General features: G+C 37.8%; 1 protein-coding gene across 3 annotated transcripts in view; it reads left to right on the forward strand.

Annotated features, from left to right (window-relative positions):
• Smr (nuclear receptor corepressor smrter) overlaps positions 1-20511 on the forward strand; it is a 608275-nt gene that overhangs the window by 518028 nt on the left and 69736 nt on the right. For all 3 annotated transcript variants that reach the window (XM_089645124.1, XM_089645125.1, XM_089645126.1), the window contains 2 exons: positions 14333-14663; positions 17392-19145. In XM_089645124.1, coding sequence (XP_089501250.1) covers positions 14333-14663; positions 17392-19145 — 2085 coding nt within the window. The remainder of the gene's footprint in view (positions 1-14332; positions 14664-17391; positions 19146-20511) is intronic.

Below are 20511 nucleotides of genomic sequence, written 5' to 3' on the forward strand. Positions count from 1 at the left end.
ATAGCCAAAGACCTCCGGGTGCTTCTTTTCTCCCTACTGACTCCCGACATAGTGGTTAAATCACAAAAAATACTGATTTCGGTTGTGTGTCTGTCTGTGATTTTTCAATTGACTCAAATTGGCTTCGAATTTATGTATCATTTTCTAAATTAATCCGATTGTATCAAGAATTCAGACAAGCTAATTTACAATTCTAATGCACAGACGCAATGTGGGCATGCTGAGTCGTTTCTACAGGTATTCTAATGGCGTCTGCTCTAAGGAACTAGCAGCATTGCTCCCCGGTGCACCGGTGTACGTGCGTGAAACTCGACTTACACGAGCGGAACAATTGATGTTGGCTTCAGAGAACGGGCCGCGTTTTCGACACGTTTTTTATGTAAGACGGCTCGTATGTAGAACGAGCTACCGGCTATCTGTTTTTCCTCCTTCATATAATCCGGGCCTCTCCAAGACCCGCATTAAGGAAACCCTTCCTACAGTCCCTACCTTACACTGAACAGACAGGGGCATTCTTGTGAGGTGTCACATAAAATTAAAATAAAACAAGTGATGAAGTACCTACTTATAATATTTTAACAGAAAATTATTTTTTTTCAAATTCAGACAATTTGAAATAAGTAATATACCTAAATGGAAAAGAAACAAATATTCAGGAAAAATATGAAATTAAAAAGTTGCTGTTCTAAATATTTTTTCTTGATAATTTTGCAGCTATTGTCTTTGTTCTGGCTGTTCACAAACCCTCCAATTATGATATCCCGTGATTAGTTCTGTTAATGAATTGCCAAAACGTACACAATAGTTTTCGATATTAAAGGCGAAAGCTCAGTTGAATCATTTTTATACTACCTAGACTAGGTACCTATGCCGGGTTTATGGTGCCGACAGACGTAGCTATAAAAGATCAAAAGATATTTGGCTTGGCGTATTTCGGCATATCGCTCGCCGTACATTTCCAATTGAAATGTATGGCGAGCGATATGCCGAAATACGCCAAGCCAAATAACTTTTGATCTTTTATAGCTACGTCTGTCGGCCCCCTTATTGTTTTTGGTCCTGGGGGCCTACTCTGTATCTTTCGGGTTAATAAACCAGTAAGTTCGTGGTTTAACCTTTCCTTGCCGGTGCTGTCAACTGAGTGAACATCGGCTCTAATTAATAAAATATCTCTCTAAATATACTGAAGGGAAGGGTTAATACGGGTTTGTGACGTGGCTGAAACGGCGGCAGGAAAGTTTCGAAAGATACAAAGTAGACCCCCAGGTCGCTCATCGATGTTTTTAGACACGATTTTAAAAGCGATTTATTAATTTTTAAAAACCGCAAACTCATTTTATAAGATTCCATCAAAATTAACAATCAAGGGCTGGCTGGCGTGTTTTACACTGTCAGTGACCATTAAAAATGAGCATGTTTTTGCACTTAGCGCTCGTACCATTGTACCGCGGAGGTCATTACGTGGAGTGATGGTGAGTGGGGCTGTCTTGCGATGACTCAGTTTGAAGGTTTGTTGCTTGAGTTGTTGGGTTGACTTCAAATCCATTTCCACCGTCACAGATGTTCAGCCGAGGGGAAAATATCCCACGTCCGTTTTTCCCTTTGTCATTTTGTTTTGTTTATTTTCAATACGGCATCCGTGGAAAAATAATGTTAAACTTTAAAATAGGACTCAGACACGCGATTTTGCACCAAACGACTTTATAGATATGAATGACAACCGTTGTCTCTTATGATTATTTATTCATTTATAATATATTTTTTTAATTTTATTTTTATTTTAATATCAACGGTATAAAATATACCATATACAGTAAATTATAAACAGTGACATCAGAAAATATACAATTAACAGAAACTCTAGATGGTTATAAAAAATTAGAGATATATATGTACATGTAAAACTTATAGGTAGACTAGGTTAGATTAGTATATGCCCATACGGGCTTTTAAAAACGTGATTTTGTGGAACATTATTAAAGAATTAAAATTTGTTAAAGAAATTATAAAACAGAGCAAACACGTGCGAATAATAATAAAAGCTAACGTTAATATTTATTTATGAGGCATGTAATTATAGCCTTCTTGTAACTAAATTCCGTGCAGTTTAACACATCTAATATTTCTGAAAAATATTGTCAACTGCATGTAATCTAGGTACAAGCTAGTGTGTAAATGATTCAGTCCTGATATTGTTGTTTGATCGTGTATCTCTGATATTTCTAAGGTAATTAGGCTAATTAAATCAGTGCTTTAATTTAAAAAATAATAGTCAAGTCGGAAACAAGGTCTTCTAACTGAAAGTTAATTAAGTAATTTTAATGTAGTGTAATTTAATGGCTGTAATTTATAGTTTCTATATATAGACCGAGTTTATAGTTAATAATATATCTTAGAAATTTATGTTGAATATTTTAAACGGAATCATAGTGGATTATGAATCGTTATCTGATTTTATTGGATATAATTGTAGATATCGCCCTGATGAAGGACCACCAATCAGAATTGAAACACAGCGAGATTTGGCTTTAGCCGTGTTTGGTATAATAGTCAGGTAGGTACTTCCCTATCTTTCTCTTCCCCATTTCAGTCCACTCCACAGACATAGGAATTAATAGACGAGAAGATAATGGCGAGGGGTAAAATCAACTGTTGAAGAACGAAGGGAGTGAAGCTGACTGTGATTCGTCAATAAATCAATCTGACAGTAAATAGGCATCTCGCATTATAATATCACCATTTACTTCTTAAAAGTAAAATCTGCTTTTGAATGAATAGACATTTTTACATGGGAGCGCAAATTACTCGCCACGTTATGAACAAATTTGCGAAGTCCAAATTCGGCAAAAAAATTCGAGTCGAATATTTCGTTTAAGTATTTAGTTAAGACACTTTTATAAATGTTCATAATTTACTTCCCAGCAACCAACCAGCTTTGTGTTTCGCGTCCAGACGTTTCTCGATGTGATAGTAACAACTGATTCATATTATACGATGTGAATATGCTTAAAATAAAGTAAAATAATGCTTATATATGGAATGTAATACGACAATTGGGTTTATTCTCTTTTTCACATCTATTTTTACAAGTTTTCATAGTACAAGTCAACATTTTGCCGTGTTATTTCGTAAAATGAACCGATGATGCCTCGACCATAGTTCGCACAAGAATGATGACGTCACGTTTTCAAATTTCACTTGAGGCCATACGCGAGCACAGCCGGCTCCAATGGAACCGGTATAGGGAGTGGGGATAATACGCTTTTAATCACTTAGGGCAGGTCTACTAATATTCATATGTCTATGGTCCACTCCGTACTCTCCCAATTGTTGGGTATGCCACTGGCACTGGCTCTGGAAAGTTGGGATTCACGTAACACCAATATATAATTCGTTTGTGGTTTGGTAAAACCCTTCGATACCCATAATGAAAACTTTACAGGACACGATAAAAACTAATATCTTTATATTAAAGTGGTTATTTGAAATTTTGATGCAAAATATTGCAATCGTATTTATAATCATGAGATATTTAAGGGTTGGATAATTTTAATCTACGGTTTTCTCGAAATAACTTAAAATAATTGTACGTATAAATTTAGTTTTTATTATTAAAATGTCTTAATCAGAAAAAAATACTTTTCCATGTCATACTTTGAAGACTATTTATTCTATTTGAAAACACTGAATGAAAAGTAACATTCACAAAAATGTCGCTTGAAGGTTTTTTTAAATCAAAATACAGTCGAAAATTATACGTGGTGTCCGGGGGTAGAGTGAAGGTGATTCTATACGATGGTACAAGTAAAAAAAGAAAAACAACCTTTTTAATACCAACGTTTTGGTAGTTTTAGGTTTTGAATTGTTTGTGTAGGAAAATAAACATTGGAATTTCAAAAAAAGTAATTTTATCTTTTTTACTTCTACCATCATGAAGAATCACCTCCCGAAGTTAGCGCACTTTACCCCTTGACAACCTGTATTATTTTTGCTACAGTATCGAGTATTGCATAATATAATAAATTAGCATTTTGACCGTAAATAAATTAATAAAAAACCTAAGGTCATTCCAACAACAAGGTCTCATCTTATAAGCGTTCGGTCCTGTAATAATGACCTCAATAAATAGCTACTGTAATGTCATTTTCTCTTGACAGTGCAATATAAAGCACTGTAAATAAACCTAACCTAACCCAACCTTTCTTACCATACCTAACCAAATAATAAAATTATGCACAATCACGGCGTTGAGTAGGCACTAATAATGGACTGCTTAAATTAATGCTTTTTCATCCGTTGTTGAACCAATTCAATAGCTAAAAAAATATTCCCCAACTGAAATTACTATGAATGCTGAAGCTCGGCCAATCACTTAAAAAAATATACAATGGTTAAAAGATTTGACTTTTACAAGGTTAAATTAGATTTTAGAATTACACGTCATAATTGTATTTTGCAATTTTTTCTTTGTTGTTTCAATTTCCGTTGAAGCTCAAAATGTTCTGATTTTTCGGTCTTGACGATTTTAATTGCCATCATTCTTATAACAATTTTATCAAAATTTTCGGATCACTAAGTTGAAATTCAGATATCAAAATTGATGAGTTCCTCTCGAAACTAAATAAACATGATTAGCTTTTCAAATATTTTGTTTTTCACTTTTAATTTCGGTAATGAATGAATGCAAATCTTGGTGGCGTAATTAACCCCCTTCCAGGCGTCCGATCGAGCTGAAACTCATTTGTGTAATCGATCAAATCTGATGACATTACAGCAGTAAATATACAAAATAAATGTTGGTCCTACGCGATCGGCGCCTGGTGCGGTTGACTCCGGTCCCCGGGAAGGAAGGTTCAATCGTCAGACAAACATTTTTTTTTTCTTTTTCTAAGTTTTAAAATAGATTTTATTTACGTTAACTCCACACAGGTGGGCATTAGGAAAATAATTGTCTCTCAGATTGTCAATCATCTTTGGGGATGCTGTGTGAAGGGTATTTTTAAGGAAAATAAAAATAGAAAGTTCTAAGAAAGTTGGCTAGACCAATTTTATGCTTCCCAAGACAATTTTTTTATCGTCAACACATAACAATATTTATTTTAAAGGTTTTAAAATGTTCAATGAACTCCCTTTATATGTTAAGGAAGCCAGAAAGTCTTGTATTTTTTCGTGGATTTATGCATAGAGCTATAATTATTAGTGGCGCTAATATCTCGTCGAAACTTGTTCCACTATTAGAACGCAATAAGCGGTGCACGTAGACCGGATTCGTTATTTTTAGTCAGATCGTTGGGAGAGTTGGAGGTCAGTTGGAGGTAAAGATGCGGAACCAATTTTTTCGCTTCACGTCTCATCCAATTATAATCATCAATGGAATTATGTCTCAATGTTGTGAAGTAGTACGTAGGTAATATAATATTTAATTTGTTTATTAGGTACTAAAAAATATAATTTCAGAATAATTACGCTTTGACTGTCCAACTGGGAAGGTTTCCCGTTTCAGGACAGTCAAATTGATAGGTTTAATTCATATTATGCAGTACCCTGGGGTGATTTTTTACAAAATCAGCGCTATACAAGTTATCCAATTATTATTATTATTAATGTAATACAAATACGTAAAAATAAATTTATAACATTGAAGAAATTATTACATTTCTTTTTTCATAACATTAAATCCATAACAATGTGGAAATTACTTCCTTGTTTACCATATTTTTTTTTTTTTTTTTTAAAAGAAAGACAAACATTCCCGGGTTACGAATAACCCAACAATGTTTGAAAATCTCCTACTACCACCACAGAAAGCCGAAAATGTTGCTTGTGTTGTGATGGAGGACTTAGCCAGCCGAGGAATCGAACACGCGACGCTCAGGTGAGACCCAAGCTCTATGCCCACTCAACCACTGACCGGTCTATTATTATAATAGTTTTTAAAAGTTGTACCTACTAGTTATAAAATGCCAAATTTTATAGCTGAAAAAATATACTTAAATAAATAAAATAAAAGCAATAATAGGTAGAGCACAACAATAATGATAATTGTTGCATGAAAGCGTTTTTCTACCAGTCAATGCAGCTAATGGTAAGTCTCATTATTGTAGTTCTTTTGTCCATGTCTGATTGTATTTGTTTGTTCTAACAGTTAACGGTTCCCCGAACTCGAGACCTTGGCTTTGTTTTAACTTTAAACATCGCGCTATTGTTATATTTACAACACCGCTAATGATGTGTCGGTGTTTTGGTATAAATGCGGACACCTGGTCTTTGTCCCTTCATCATTGCCTTTTGTCTCGAGACAGTATGAAAAGATCACCATTGTTGCAAGTTCATGAACCCTTGTCTTTAGTCAGCAGCTTCTTCGTGTTCATCTCCCATTGGATGGTGGACAACATCCTACCGTTACCTTTTTATTTTATGTATCTTGTCTGTTTTACATTTTCATTGAAAGTTGTTGATATTTTCTTCGTCAACGATTAAATATTACAACGATAAATAAAATTGAATATTCTAGACTTATCGAAAAAGTGATCGATCTTACGTATAATAAAATCTGAAGGTCCCACAAACTTTTTTGTCCCGTAGACCACGTTCCGATTTTTTCTGTTTTGGGTAGACCCCGTGCCTTCGAAATATTGATTTTTCAGACTGAAATTTCCCTACATTTAATAATGCGTTTGTTATTCTCGATTGCTCATTACTGGATTCCACACGATATTTTCGAATCTACTAAAGTCCCCACCTTCCCTAGAATATGTGAGATTTATCGAGAATTTGACCTCTTCGTCAACATCCATTCTACACTCTGACTCACGACTGACTGATCTAATCTCGCTGTCCCCCATTTACATCCCATGCACCCCCATTTGTTGGACCCCCCTGCAGGTCGAAAACGCCCCCTTGGGGTTGATATAGTCTACTAAATATGACTGATTTAGATTGTAAAAATATTCGGGTAGAACTTAGTTAACAATCACACCAAAAAGATAGAAGTCAAAAAATGTAGGAAATAATTATTTATGAAATTGTTAGTAATTCAAAAATATTTTGTATCATGGTGTCCATATCATGCATAACAAAACTAACTAACCATCACGCCGTTTCCCCGCAGGAGTAAGCAGAAAGGGCAGAACACCAAACAACTCGGTCTTGGCACACTCTCCTTGCCTCATTCACATTCATACATCGTCTTATAGATACTCTTCTAATATTCTGCCTCTTGACACGGCCCGACTCGACTATCTGATTCACTTGATCGTGCCATGTCTTCCTTGGGAGTACCCGACTTATGGTACCATTCAAATTTGCATCAAATATTCTCCTTACACTCCTTTCTTCGCTCATTCGCTCTATATGCCCAAAACATCTAAGCGTCCCTTTCTTAATCTTACTCATTACGCTTAGATCAGCCTTGCACTCTTTCCGGATCTCCACATTTCTCACATGGTTTTACCACACATACGCCTTAAGGATCTCATTTCTACATTCCACTATAAACATTTTTACACATTTTATTGGCTTTTAAAAAAAACACCTACGTTCGTAGGGATTCCGTACATCATTGGAATTTCTCTGAAGGTTAAGCGTATTGGAATGGATTCTTTATTAAACGTGTTAATAAATAAAATAAATTCGCCAACGTCTTTCAGTGGCAACCAACGAGCGATTCGTCATAATATTTTATCAATATTCTGGTTTCGTTGTAATATCTTGTTGCCACGCAAAAAATGTATTTGCTAACAATTTTTCTATCATGAATAGAAAGATACTTGTTTTTATTTATTTTGCAAAATACAGTACAAAATCCAATAAATTGCAAAAGCGATTAAAAAATTACAAAAAAATATATAGTTAACATAGATAATGTAATAAAAAAGGTTGCATGTAGGTATATTTAATTAAGATTTAACGGATATTTCGTTCTTAAAGTTGTTGAAGTACACATGGAAAATATCAACATTTCCTGCGGGGCAGTTATTAACCTGGTGAGTCTTCCCAGGGGCATAAGTTGGTTCTGCACCTGGAAGTATCCGAAGCCTGTATTGGCGACCTCGTGTGAAATTATCCGGGACTTAATTAATCCTATTTTAGGCAGAATCTTATTTTACCCAGCATTCCCTGTTGGAAACAGCCATGGGCAAAACCGAACTCTCTTATGAAGAGGTATCGTAAACATTTATTTTGTATTTTCTCTACCATTGAGTACATTAACAGTGTCCTCTGTTACCGTGATACGTGAATTATCTGTGAAATTTAACTACGAGACGTAAATAACTAACCTACTTGATACGAAACTTGTAAAATCCAGAAATTACTTGTTTGATATGAATAATAATAATTTTCTCCCAGTAACCGCATGTTTCTAATCAATGGAAACCGCTGATAGCCCCGTTGTAATCTCTCTCTTCTTTTGTCGTTTTTATAAACGACATTTAAACAGAAATAGAGGTTCCAATCGAAGTAACGCCCAATCTCGGGGTATCGCTCTTTGTCATTGTTGATATTACTGGCGTATTGTCCTGATTTTCCTAGTGACCACTTTAGAGATTCTAAAGTGATTGCATTATTATTATTGTGTCTTGGTTCTGTAGAATCTTGTATTATCACAAATTCTGTGTGGATGACATTTAACAATCAGCTGTTACTTTCACCCAGAATTCATTCATTTGGTTCGCTGTCTTATAATATATTTCTTCTTATTGATAAATACGTTGAATTGATTAGATAATCCATTCTGGAGTGATTTTTAAAATTTCTATTTGAATTTAGATTTTGTTTTCTTGATTGAATGAGAGCGAATGAAGTGGAATTTTGGGAGTGGAAATTAAGTCACTCCCCGACATCCGATCGAGCTAAAACTCGGCAGATAGTCACGGTGTCGACGACAAAGCATCATAACGATTATGGCATTCGTGAAAACACACGATTTTTTTCTAAAATTAGATGAAATTATATTTAATGAATAGAAATTCACATCAGTTAATAATATGCGAAATATATATCGGTACTTTCCAATTAGAATTTGGATTAGGTGTTAGCTTCGTTGCATCCAGGCCCTGGGGAAGAAGATTCAATTTCAGAAATATATATATTTAAGTTGAAAGACATTTTAAAAGCTCACAGCAGTTCAAGAGCCAGTCCCTGTGGAGAAAGGTTCAATCCTCAGTCAAACAATTTTTTTATATGTGAAATTGGCTCTTGGTGAACCCAAGAGATGGCGCAACTAGGTCGAAAATTGAAAGTAGATATATTGTACCAAAAAAACTTTGTTTTGTTACGGGTTGATTTTTGTTTAATTGTCTGTTACCACGTCGGATCAAATTTAACCGACGCGCGACGCCATCACGTGGCATTCCTCAGCAATCTGAACTGACATTTAACTCTCATCAGTGATAAACAATTGTCAGTCGTGTGCATCGACTCATTCGAAAGTACGGTAAGCGCACCGTTGACACTGATTACAAGAACTGGCCGACGACCGAGTGTCGCCGAACGTTATTTGAGATCGTGACATCAAACATTTCCACTTTCAATTGATGTGCACGAGTGTATCAAATTAATAAGTTAACATTTCGGCTTGTTCTACTTAAATTAGAGTAAATGTATCAGAAAATTGTAACTTTGCGAAAGTGAGACCTTTGGAACCTCGACCTTCTCCACAAATGTTCTCTACTGTTTTTCATCCAATCGTTTTCAGTCCTCAAGCAAACCCATTCTGCTCCAATCTTCTTCCATATCTCTTCCTATCATCAAGCAGTTCCTCTTTCATTGTCAAAGATTGACCACCGCTTATTTATATAAACGGCTTGTTTCTGGTATACATTAACTATTTTTTTCAATCTCACAATCCCGCAAATCCCGCAAATTTCATTGCTGAAATCCCGCGGGATGACAGGATGCTGGATTGCAAACCCTACCCACATGGCCTATCATCTGGTATTCTATCTACCCATCGCAGTATTTGATTCTATAGAATTTGATTTGGTTGTCTTGTTCGATTAGATTCTCGACTTCATGGAGTATTTTGCGTTCACAGGCTGCTAATTTGGTTTCCGAGGCATGCTCCAGTAAAAAATCCTATGCTTTTGTACTACTTTAAGTGGGAAATTGCATTCAGATTAATGGTGTCTGTTTTGACTTGATAGAATGGCAAATAGAGTAATTTGCTTGGTTTACAAGCTCTAACTCCTTTATAATATTTGAACAACTTATATTTTTTTTAATCGTCAGTTAGTTAGTCGCCTGTTCTTGGTTTTCACTGGACATCCCACCCATTCACGCGTTGTCCTGGAGTCGAGCGATATGTCCAACTCACTTGTGTGCATGCTTTCTACTTTGTTAAAATTGTCATTATCATTATTTGCTGAGTTCAAACAACAAAACCCATATTTCTCGCAACACGTCTCCGCATACAGTTTTCCATCTTAAATCTAGCAGTATTTGCACATAATGTTACCTCTCAAGCTTTATAATCCGCCATCTATTTTTATATCTGACGTAAAACGTCTTTATTTACCGATGTTACGGGTCTGTCACTACATCGGAATGCCAAATGAAAAAAACCAGCTTCGCCTGGACTTGGATCCATAATGTTGTATAATGTACATCTTTACCTCAGCGTATACATGATTACCTGTATTTATATTTATATATTTCCAGCTGTACAACAGGCATTGTTGCATCTTTCATTCAGGGACCGTTACCGGCCATTTGCATTCTCATGAATAATTTAAAGCGGCCGCCTCCGGTGCAATTATATTTATGCGCAATGGAATCTGATATTATTTTATAAGCATTTCATTCCCGCGATTAGAATCTCATCAACATTGTTGTATTTTGTATTATTGTTATTATTTACTTACGCACCTCATTATTTTGTATTCTGCCTCTTCAATGAATGGACGGACAATCGACTCGATTGTTGGTTGCTTTTTAGGTCATCATAATATCGTATTGTGTTGGTTTGAAATTCTTGCAATTAAAAATAATCTGAATTGTCCAGTGTTTGAAGTAATGTGAAAACAGAATATTTGGTTAGTCGTGAATATATCTCTACCCCTGATTGAACAGATGAATTATCAGATTATTATATTTGTATTAATTTTATTAGATTACACTGTTAAAATGTGTAGGTAGGTACTATACTGATTTAAAAACATCTGTTGTCTTCACTTTACCATTCGACTCCCACACGGAGAAAAATTAGTGTTGCTAATTTATCTTAATAATATTCTTAAATCTCTTAAAATTATTGGAAATCCAGTTAAAAACGGGATTGCAGGCCTTTAACGAATGAATTAACAGTTTTCCTGATGAATTGTTAGTAAATTACGAATATATTATCACGATTTCGAAACCTGTTAATTCATTCGTTATAGGTCCTGATCTACAATCCCGTTTTTAACCGGATTTTCAATAAGTTTAAGGGAATCTTAATCAATTAGCAATACTTATTTTTTTCGTTTTAGGCTCTAAACAGACCAATGAAATTGATTTTCTGTTCAAGAAAGAGTTTCGATATTACAACCTTTCGAACCTAACAAAACTTACTTTTTTCCATCACTTTTAATTACTTTATATCTCAACACATAAATTATGAATTATGACGAACCACAAAGTTAATTCTTTTTTACAAATACTTTATATCTCTTTTCAAAGTGTGTTGATTTGCCACTGTGTTGTGTTGTTATGGAACCGATTTATTGAACAGATATCGTTATAAATCATTTAATATTTAAATAAAAATCAATGTTTTTAATTTTTTATATCAGTATCCGTTTTATGGAGGAAACACATTATTAAAACGCGACGCGACGCCACGTCTCGACACCCGATGTGCACCTTGCACATTACCAACACGCGACGCCACGACATACTAGCAATTTCTGAATACAGTTAGCTAACAGCAGTGGAAGTGGATGGTTTTGTACTATGGATTTAATAAATAACGAGTCAGATGAAGACTTTGAAGAAGATTTGATGCAAATTATGGGTACACATATGATACTTTAACGACTCAAGAAAAAGAGAATAACTAGGCGTTACTGGGTTCATGAAATAAATCAAAAGAGGAGTATGTGTGGTGAATATCATACTCTGTATCCAGACTTACTTTAAGATATTGAAAGATTTCATATGTATTTTCGGGTTACTAAAACACAATTTGAAGAAATACACGAATTTATTCAAAGTGACATACACAAGATTATTTCTCACAGTATGATCCCTGTATATAGCTAAACTCATGTCATATAGAACAGGATATTCTCACAGTATGATCCCTGTATATAGCTAAACTCATGTCATATAGAACAGGATATTCTCACAGTATGATCCCTGTATATAGCTAAACTCATGTCATATAGAACAGGATGTTCTCACAGTATGATCCCTGTATATGGCTAAACTCATGTCATATAGAACAGGATATCGTTTTACCAACTCAATTAATTGTTCGTCGGTCATTTCGCTAAATAAATGCAAAAATAATATTAAATTGGCCAAAATTCCGTATATGCTCGGTGACAGTTCTCGGACGACTGACGCGTGGCGTCGGGTGTTGTCTAGAAACATACTGCGCAGGCCGCGTCGGGTGGCGTGTTTACCCCCACCATGGGCAACACGCCGACCTGGCACGTCTAGATCGGGTGGCGTGTGCGCGCATGGCGTCGCGTCGGATGTTCATAGTGTGATTCTGGTCATAAGAAAACAATACATTTGATTCGACTCAACACGCATCGCGTTTCATCGGGTCGCGTCGGGTTTTAATAATGTGTTTCCTCCATTAATCTTTCCCCGCGCCACCGAGAGATACCGCCACCGAGCTAGCATGTGCTGCTTTCCCTTCTCTTGGCATATATACGAAACGGTAACCGCGTTACCTCGACGCCTGGGTGTCCGCGCTAGTGTCCTCTCGGGGGCGCCGGCGCGGGCCCCAGTGCGGGGGGAAGCCGCCATTATGCGGCCGAGGCCCCCGCGGTGTCTCAGACTCACCGGCCCCGCGGCCCCCTCGCCGGGGCTGCTGGCGGCAGGGCACGGCATATTCCATAATCCTCTTGGAATGCCCCTGGGCTAGGACCTCGAGGACAGGCCATGTTTGTGTACATTTTTATGCTTTTCAAATAATTTAATTTTTGGTATTAGATTTCGTATTTAATGAACAAAATAATTTGTGTGTAATCACGGGATATTATAATTGTAGCATTTGTGAAGCTAAAAGTGTTTGTAAAAAAATGTTTGCCTCGGGTTACATTATTGCCTTTCAAAAGGTAATGAGAATATTACCTTTCGATTACCGGTTGAGAATTACGGCATCTGTCAAAAATTAAAATAAAATAAATACGCTTTTCAAATATATCATTCTTAATTATATATGTAATTAAATAATTTTTAAACTACTTTATCACTTGTCTAAATCGCTGCCACAAAATCAATTCTAATTTTGAAAATCAATGCATTTTTTAATATTTTTCAGAGTTCATTAAACCCAAGTTAATTAGAGACACACCATCGAAATGACTATTTTTAATACATGCTTACTGCCTTGAATATTTTGAATGTTATTCTTGCTAAATATAATGCCGAGTAGCGGCTATGGTCTTTAGTCATAAATTTTTCGATTTGTTTATTTTTTTTACATCCTATTTAAAATACATATAGTTTAATCAATTGGCGGTGATGATTCGTTGATAAAATCTACACATTCGTATAATATTTTTACTATATTGTACATCAAGTAATAATAAAGCACATTTTTACTGTGTATTTTTTTGTGAATATTTATTTTATTACATTGGTATTATTATTTTATAATACTGTGGCTGTCTCACTATTAGCTTCTACTGACGATCCGATTTGCTGGACAGCTTGTTGGGGTTTTGCAAATCGGATGGTGTGTAGGCTAAACCGCCAGCCGAATTATTATTATTCCCCATATGGGAATAATAATTCGGTTGGAAATGGCAATCGGTTGGTTCAATTCCCGTCGGCGGCATTTATTTTTGCTCGGGAGATATTTTCAATTTGATTGAATATATCAGGAGACTAAGATTATGCCCTTAGGTTCTATTATCACGAGCAATTTGGACATGTCAACAATAGTTCTGTGTTTGAAGAGGAATGCTAGCATGTTTTTGGCGTAAAATTGACTAATGTTCAAAACACGGATTGTCCTAAGATTTCGTTCGCACTGCTTGTGATCGTTGGTTTTAGAATATCTATCTATCTTTTCTCTGTCATTTCTATTGTTTCCCATATAGTGTGGTGTAAATTGTTATTAATTAATAACAGCCTGTAAAACATTAAATAAATGATGTTTTTCCTTGTATTATAGAGAAATCCCCTACAGCCGCGTGGCCGTCATGGACTACATTCGCGCGCCCGAGCGCCAGCGCATCAGCCTGCTGCCCTCGGGGGCGGGGGCGGGGGCGGCGGCGGGCGGCGAGGGCGGCGGAGGGCGCTACCCGCCGCAGCCGGCGCTGGGGGCTGCAGCCGCGCCGCCCTCCGCACTGGCGCCCCCGCCGCCCCAGCAGCCTCCCGCCCAGGAGCCGCCACCCTTCAAGAAGATCCGCCTCGGGGAGAACCATCACGCGTTACTCGCGCACCAGCCGCACCACCACGCCAAGCTGCTCCCCGAGATGCAGCCGCTGAGGGTGGACACCAGGGTAAATACATAATATTTGTGCTAATTTACTTCTTGACTACTTCTTCAATGGAAAACCCACCCAACTGCCCACAATCGCCTGGAGCCAGTTGGACTAAAATATCCTCAATCGGGATATGTTGTGAGGCTGAAGGTAGTGGTGTGGGTAAAGCAAATAAAAAAATAAACAGTGCGAGTGCAGTTTGCTAAGTTGTTACGGGTGCATTCTGAACTCTGCAGGCTTATGATTGATTGCCTTGATGATGATGATAACCAATAGCTATGATATAAAAGTGGGAAACAAAAGATAAAAAACTGCGTGTATACAGATTAGCAGGAAATATAACAGGTTGTACCAAAAATCTTTGCCGCATTTGGTATTATACCCCCGAGAGAATCGTAAGTTGCCGAAATTATTTCCTGTTTAATATCGACGCATTATTTGTAAAAGGATATCGACTTAAAATCACAAGCATAACAATATTATTTATAAAATCTTCAATATGACAGGGCCTAGTACAGTACCCTGGGGAACGCCGCACCTGGCATTTCTTGGCATAATGGCTTCACATATTAGTGCAGTAATATTCTCATAAAAAGTGCATATCATGTCATAAAGCATTACAAAGACTTCTTGATTTTAACATTCATCTTCTATTTTCCCACTGCCTTTTCTTCCCACGACTTTCTACAGCGTAATGTCCATAATTTTTTATTCACGTCGTCATAATTTGAGTTTCCGCTTGCACGTTGTACTAAGCACCTAAAGGCGCAACGCTGATGGCTCCGTTGGAAGTTCCGTTGAACCTTTCCATCTTTCTTTAAAAAGATGCATGCAAAAGAAAGATAGTTTACAACCATAAATGTCCTTTGTGTACAGTGACAGTGTTTAGTAAGTTTATGTATAATCGTAATTATAAAATACTCATTTCGGTGTGTCATGCGTAACTCTGGTTCAATGTACTCAAATTTGCTTCAAATTTATGTGTTTTTTTTTAAAATTGGATCTGATTGTGTGAAGAATTCAGACAAGCGAAAAAGTACCTAACCTAGTTGTAATTTAATGTTTTAACAGCAAACTGATTTGTCAAGAATTACTATCCCGTAATTTTCCACGGGTCTGCTCTAGTATATAATATTCAATTACTTATTGCAGTTATATTACGCACGTTTTTCGCGTTGTCGCTAATGATATTGCATTAGAAATAAAAACAGCGTGCCAATAAGTTACTAGGTACTTCATTATTATAATAACACAATAAGTTGACATACTTATTGTGTTTGGCAACAACGTTATTTTGATTTTCTGTACACGGAAAAAACATGCCGTTGGCTTAAATTCGTATTCAACAAGTGATTCGAATGCAGTCGAAAACAGCTTTTTAACGGTATTTTTTGTGTTTTTTATTTCATAAATTATTATTATAACCAGAAAAATACAAAAACGAAATTGATGTAACTTAGGGCGCACGCAGACGAGTGACTATACTGGCGGTGACAGTTGGAAACTATTACAAAATTCATACAAATTCAAAAAAGTCCGCATAGAGTCGTCATGTGTCGTACCTCCACATACATTAATATATACCGTAATCCGTGATGGATTTTTATGCCCGCAACTGTTGCAACGAAAATGTTGCCGCGTCTAAAGTCTCGTCTGCGAGCGCTCAATTCATGTATTCTGAATTATTATTAATTTATGTTGCCAGCTTGAGAAATACGTTATACCTATTACAGAATTAAAATCTTCTTTGAGTAGGCAGCTATTCTAAATCAATATCCACGTTATATACATCCCGGCCAAACAAATTTAACAAAAAATACTAGTTTCATAAATTATTATGAAATAATGTCGATATTTTCCTTTACCTTCTTGGAATGACTAAACATATCAATAACAATTCAAAACAAAACACTTACCGCATTAATTCGTAATCGACCAGATTAGTGTATTTTAATTTGGTAGAAAACTGAGAAAAATGTCCATTTCCTGTCGAGCCCACGATAAAATATTCACGACGCAATAAGTTCTCATTAAATTCCGCCCCCATCTATGATTCACCTCCTGAAGTAGGTTATGCTCGCCGCTATCAAAGTTCCGAACCACCTGTTGTCCCCTAGTTACACATTCCACCGCCAGTAGCGCTGCTTGGCGCCTCATGTTTTGTTGTTTACTATTCTGTCGCGTATAGTAAAAATGTGCAGCGTGTTTAGCCCCGCAAATAATTTGTTATCGCGGCCATGCGTATGCGTCATCGTAGTGTTGTGAACTGTTTTATGAATTAGGACTTACGGTTTTGTTATGTTTTGTTGTTACAATATCTCATCAGGATGTATCTCTACGAAATGGTAAATAAATAACAAGGACTTTGTTTGATAATTCCGTTTTTATACTGGTGTGAAGTTTTGATTTAGCCCCCTTGTCAAAACTCTCGAATTTATAAAATTTCTTGTGAAAGTGTTGTTTTGCTTTTATACCGTTAATGTAACAGTTTTATACTGTTCATACGTACAGATATCACGAAGACTGCTAATAAAATGGTATTTTTAACAGATAAATTAACTTTCATTGATAATTCTAATGTAATGTTTTCGTAGGTTAGGTATTTTCATTTTTTTTTCCGTTTATGATAATTATTTAATTATCAGGAACAGTGCGATGGTACTTGAATTTATTTCGAGATTTTTCAATTTAGTGATTTGAATTTTTTGATCTTGTTCTCATAAGTCTTGTTGTATGTTGTTTTCAGGAGAGCATGGTGTACGGCGGGTGCCTGCAGCAGGGGCAGGGGGGTCTGGGGGCGCAGGCCATGGAGGCGCTGTCCCCGCCCATGGCCCCCGAGCTGCTGGCTGAGGACCAGAGCTTCCGCACCACCAAGGACGAATTGTTGCAGCAGATAGCCAAGGTGGACCGTGATATTGCCCTCAATGAACAAGCGCTAGCCAAACTAAAGAAGAAAGCTTCGGAACTCGAAGAGATCGCATCAAAACCTGCCGCCGGAAGTAAAGAAGTCGAGTCGGAAGTCATCCCCAAACATCGGTCGTTAGCGCAAAAGATCTACACTGAGAACCGCAAAAAGGCTTCCAGTTCACATCTCGTGCTGCTTCCGCTGTACGCCCCCGAGCCCTTCCCTAATGTCCCCAGAAACAACTCCGTGCCACATTACAACCAACCCCAGGACACCGAGGTTTACCACGAGAACAAAAAGCGGCACATGGCCTACAAGAGCCGCCTGCAGGAGTACTTCCGCAAGCGACACCTCGAGGACGAGTCGCGCAACAATTATCTTGTGCAGACCTACACCGACCTGTCTATGGAGTGGCTGCGGAAGGTGGACAAGGTGGAAAACAGTCAGAAGCGAAAAGCCAAGGAGGCCAAGAACCGAGAGTTCTTCGAGAAGGTGTTCCCCGAGTTGCGCAAGCAACGGGAAGACAAGGAACGCTTCAACAGGGTGGGCGCCCGCATCAAGTCGGAGGCAGACCTGGAGGAGATCATGGATGGCTTGCAAGAACAAGAGCTGGAGGATAAGAAGATGCGTTCTTACGCCGTCATCCCGCCCATCATGCACGACCCTCGCAGGCCGCATCCCGTCTACACGGACACCAACGGAGTGTGTCCCGACATGGAGCGAGAGTACAAAGAGCGCCAGAACCTCAATGTGTGGACGAATAGCGAACGAGAAGTTTTCAAGGAAAAGTACCTGCAGCATCCTAAGGCCTTTGGAGTCATCGCTTCCTACCTCGACCGCAAGAGCGTGCAAGACTGCGTTCAGTACTACTACTTGTCCAAGAAGACGGAGAACTACAAGCAGTTGCTGCGGAAGTCCCGCCAGCGGACGAGGTCGTCGCGCAACCCCCAGAAGGTCAACAGCCAGAACCCCTCCAGCATCATCGACATCCTCAGCACGGGGGTCACCACTCGGCTGCAGCGAGAGCAACAGCAGAAGACCGGGAAGGACAACAAAGAGAATCTCCGGCAGAGTGCCTCTTCCGGAGACGACTCGAAAAATGCCCGAGATCCCCTGGCCATCAGTCAAAAAGATCTCGCAATGGCGGCTGCTAAGGAGAAAGAATCTTCAAAAGATTCTAATTCAGTGGACATTGACATGGATACCAAAGCGTTTATTACGCCAGTGACTATATGCCTGAACAGCAGTGTGAGTGGTGAAAACAGCAGTAGTACTTTATCAAATTCAGTGACGTTATCTACGGGCAATGTTGCTAATAGTCCGGGACACATAGTTAACTTTGGCATCAATTCAGTTCCTAATTCAGTGAGTCCGGACCTGCAGAGGGTCAGTCCGGTGGTGGTAGGAATCAATGCCGGCAACGCAATAGTCAACTCGCCTAGCAACGGACTTGGGGCTCTGCCCACCACCTACTTGGGGCAGGCCAAGCAGGCCCCCGAGGGGCTGAAGCCGTTGAGGACGCCCCCGCCTGTCACCCCCCTCCCCGAGGAGGTTGACAGCCGCAGTACGCAGGATATAGCGATGGAAAATCAGGGGTGAGTTGATTTTATATCTACCTAATTGATTGTGACCCTGGTTTTAATCAAATTAGAAAAGTATTTTTAAGCAAAATAATTGCGCGTTACACCCAGATCTACGGCACCATTACACAGAACAAATACAATACTACACACAATAAATACTGGCCTTCCAACAAACATAACTTGAGATTTATATTTTCTCTGCGTTCTTAAATCTGAAAATAGGCACTCTCTGGCTAGTGATGAGAGAACCCTACAAATTTCCATCCAGCTTAAACAGTGCAAACATCTCCTTTCTGGAAAGAGCCCCCTGACTACGGGGTGCATGCAAACCCCACATTTAAGGCTAAATTAGAGATTCACTTCTTGGTCACTTCAGCCCGATGCTTCACATCTACACCACCTCAACTGCTTTCCTTTCCCTTCCCCTTCTCCACTAAAACCATACCATTCCCAGCCAATCAGGGAAAGAGGAACAAAGCTAGTTGCATGGAGTGCAGGAAGCGGCGTGACTGTCTCCTTTTCTGTGATTTGTCAATAAATTAATCTGACAGTACGCAGGAAACTCGCATTGAATATCACTCCTCGTCCTACCACTATCAGTCCTCGTAAATAACATCTGATTACGAATTACTAATTGTTTTTACAAGGAGAGTTAACAAAATTTTACTTATTTATTTTATTTTAGCCATTTTTCAAATTTTAACGGTTCCAGGAATTGAAAAAGCGATGCTCTGGAAAAAGGGCAATTCGGATTTATTGTCCCTATTGGAGTAGGCTCCTCAATTACATGCATACATTTTTATTATTTATTGCATTTTTTTTGATCAACATGGCTCCTACAATTCAGCTTGAATCTATCGATTGGTGCAGACTTTATGGTTTCTGGCAGCCCTATTGATTTTGGCTTGGGCTTGTTTCCAAAGTTGAATATTTTCGACTATTTAGTAAGACACTTTTACAAATGTGTTATAATTTACCTACCTCACTCATTTTTAGCATAGCTACGCCAGGCGGTTAGAATCTACGCAGAAAAGTCTGACAATGGACTGCGCTGCAAACCTTTGCCTTATTTTAGTGAAATTTTTTTTTTCTTTTGAGCAGGGTCTGGTTATTTCAAAATACCTTTAAAAATTTATATTAAATTCCTCTTCATAATTGGATAAATAACATACAGGGTTTTCCAATAAGAGGTGTTATTTCGATATTCAATTGTAAAAGATCAATGGTTTCGTTGCTTGTGTGGCACGTAGCGTCGTCTTGTTGAAAGTAAACGTTGTCCAGATCACTACCATCCAATACCATAAAAAATCATTAATCATTTCTCGATAGCGCAATCCATTCACCGTAACTGTTGCTCCAGCCTCATTTTCGAAAAAGT

This window comes from Hesperophylax consimilis, chromosome 22 (assembly GCF_061612785.1).
Source record: "Hesperophylax consimilis isolate HC1 chromosome 22, BYU_Hcon_1.0, whole genome shotgun sequence".
Lineage (NCBI taxonomy): Eukaryota > Metazoa > Arthropoda > Insecta > Trichoptera > Limnephilidae > Hesperophylax > Hesperophylax consimilis.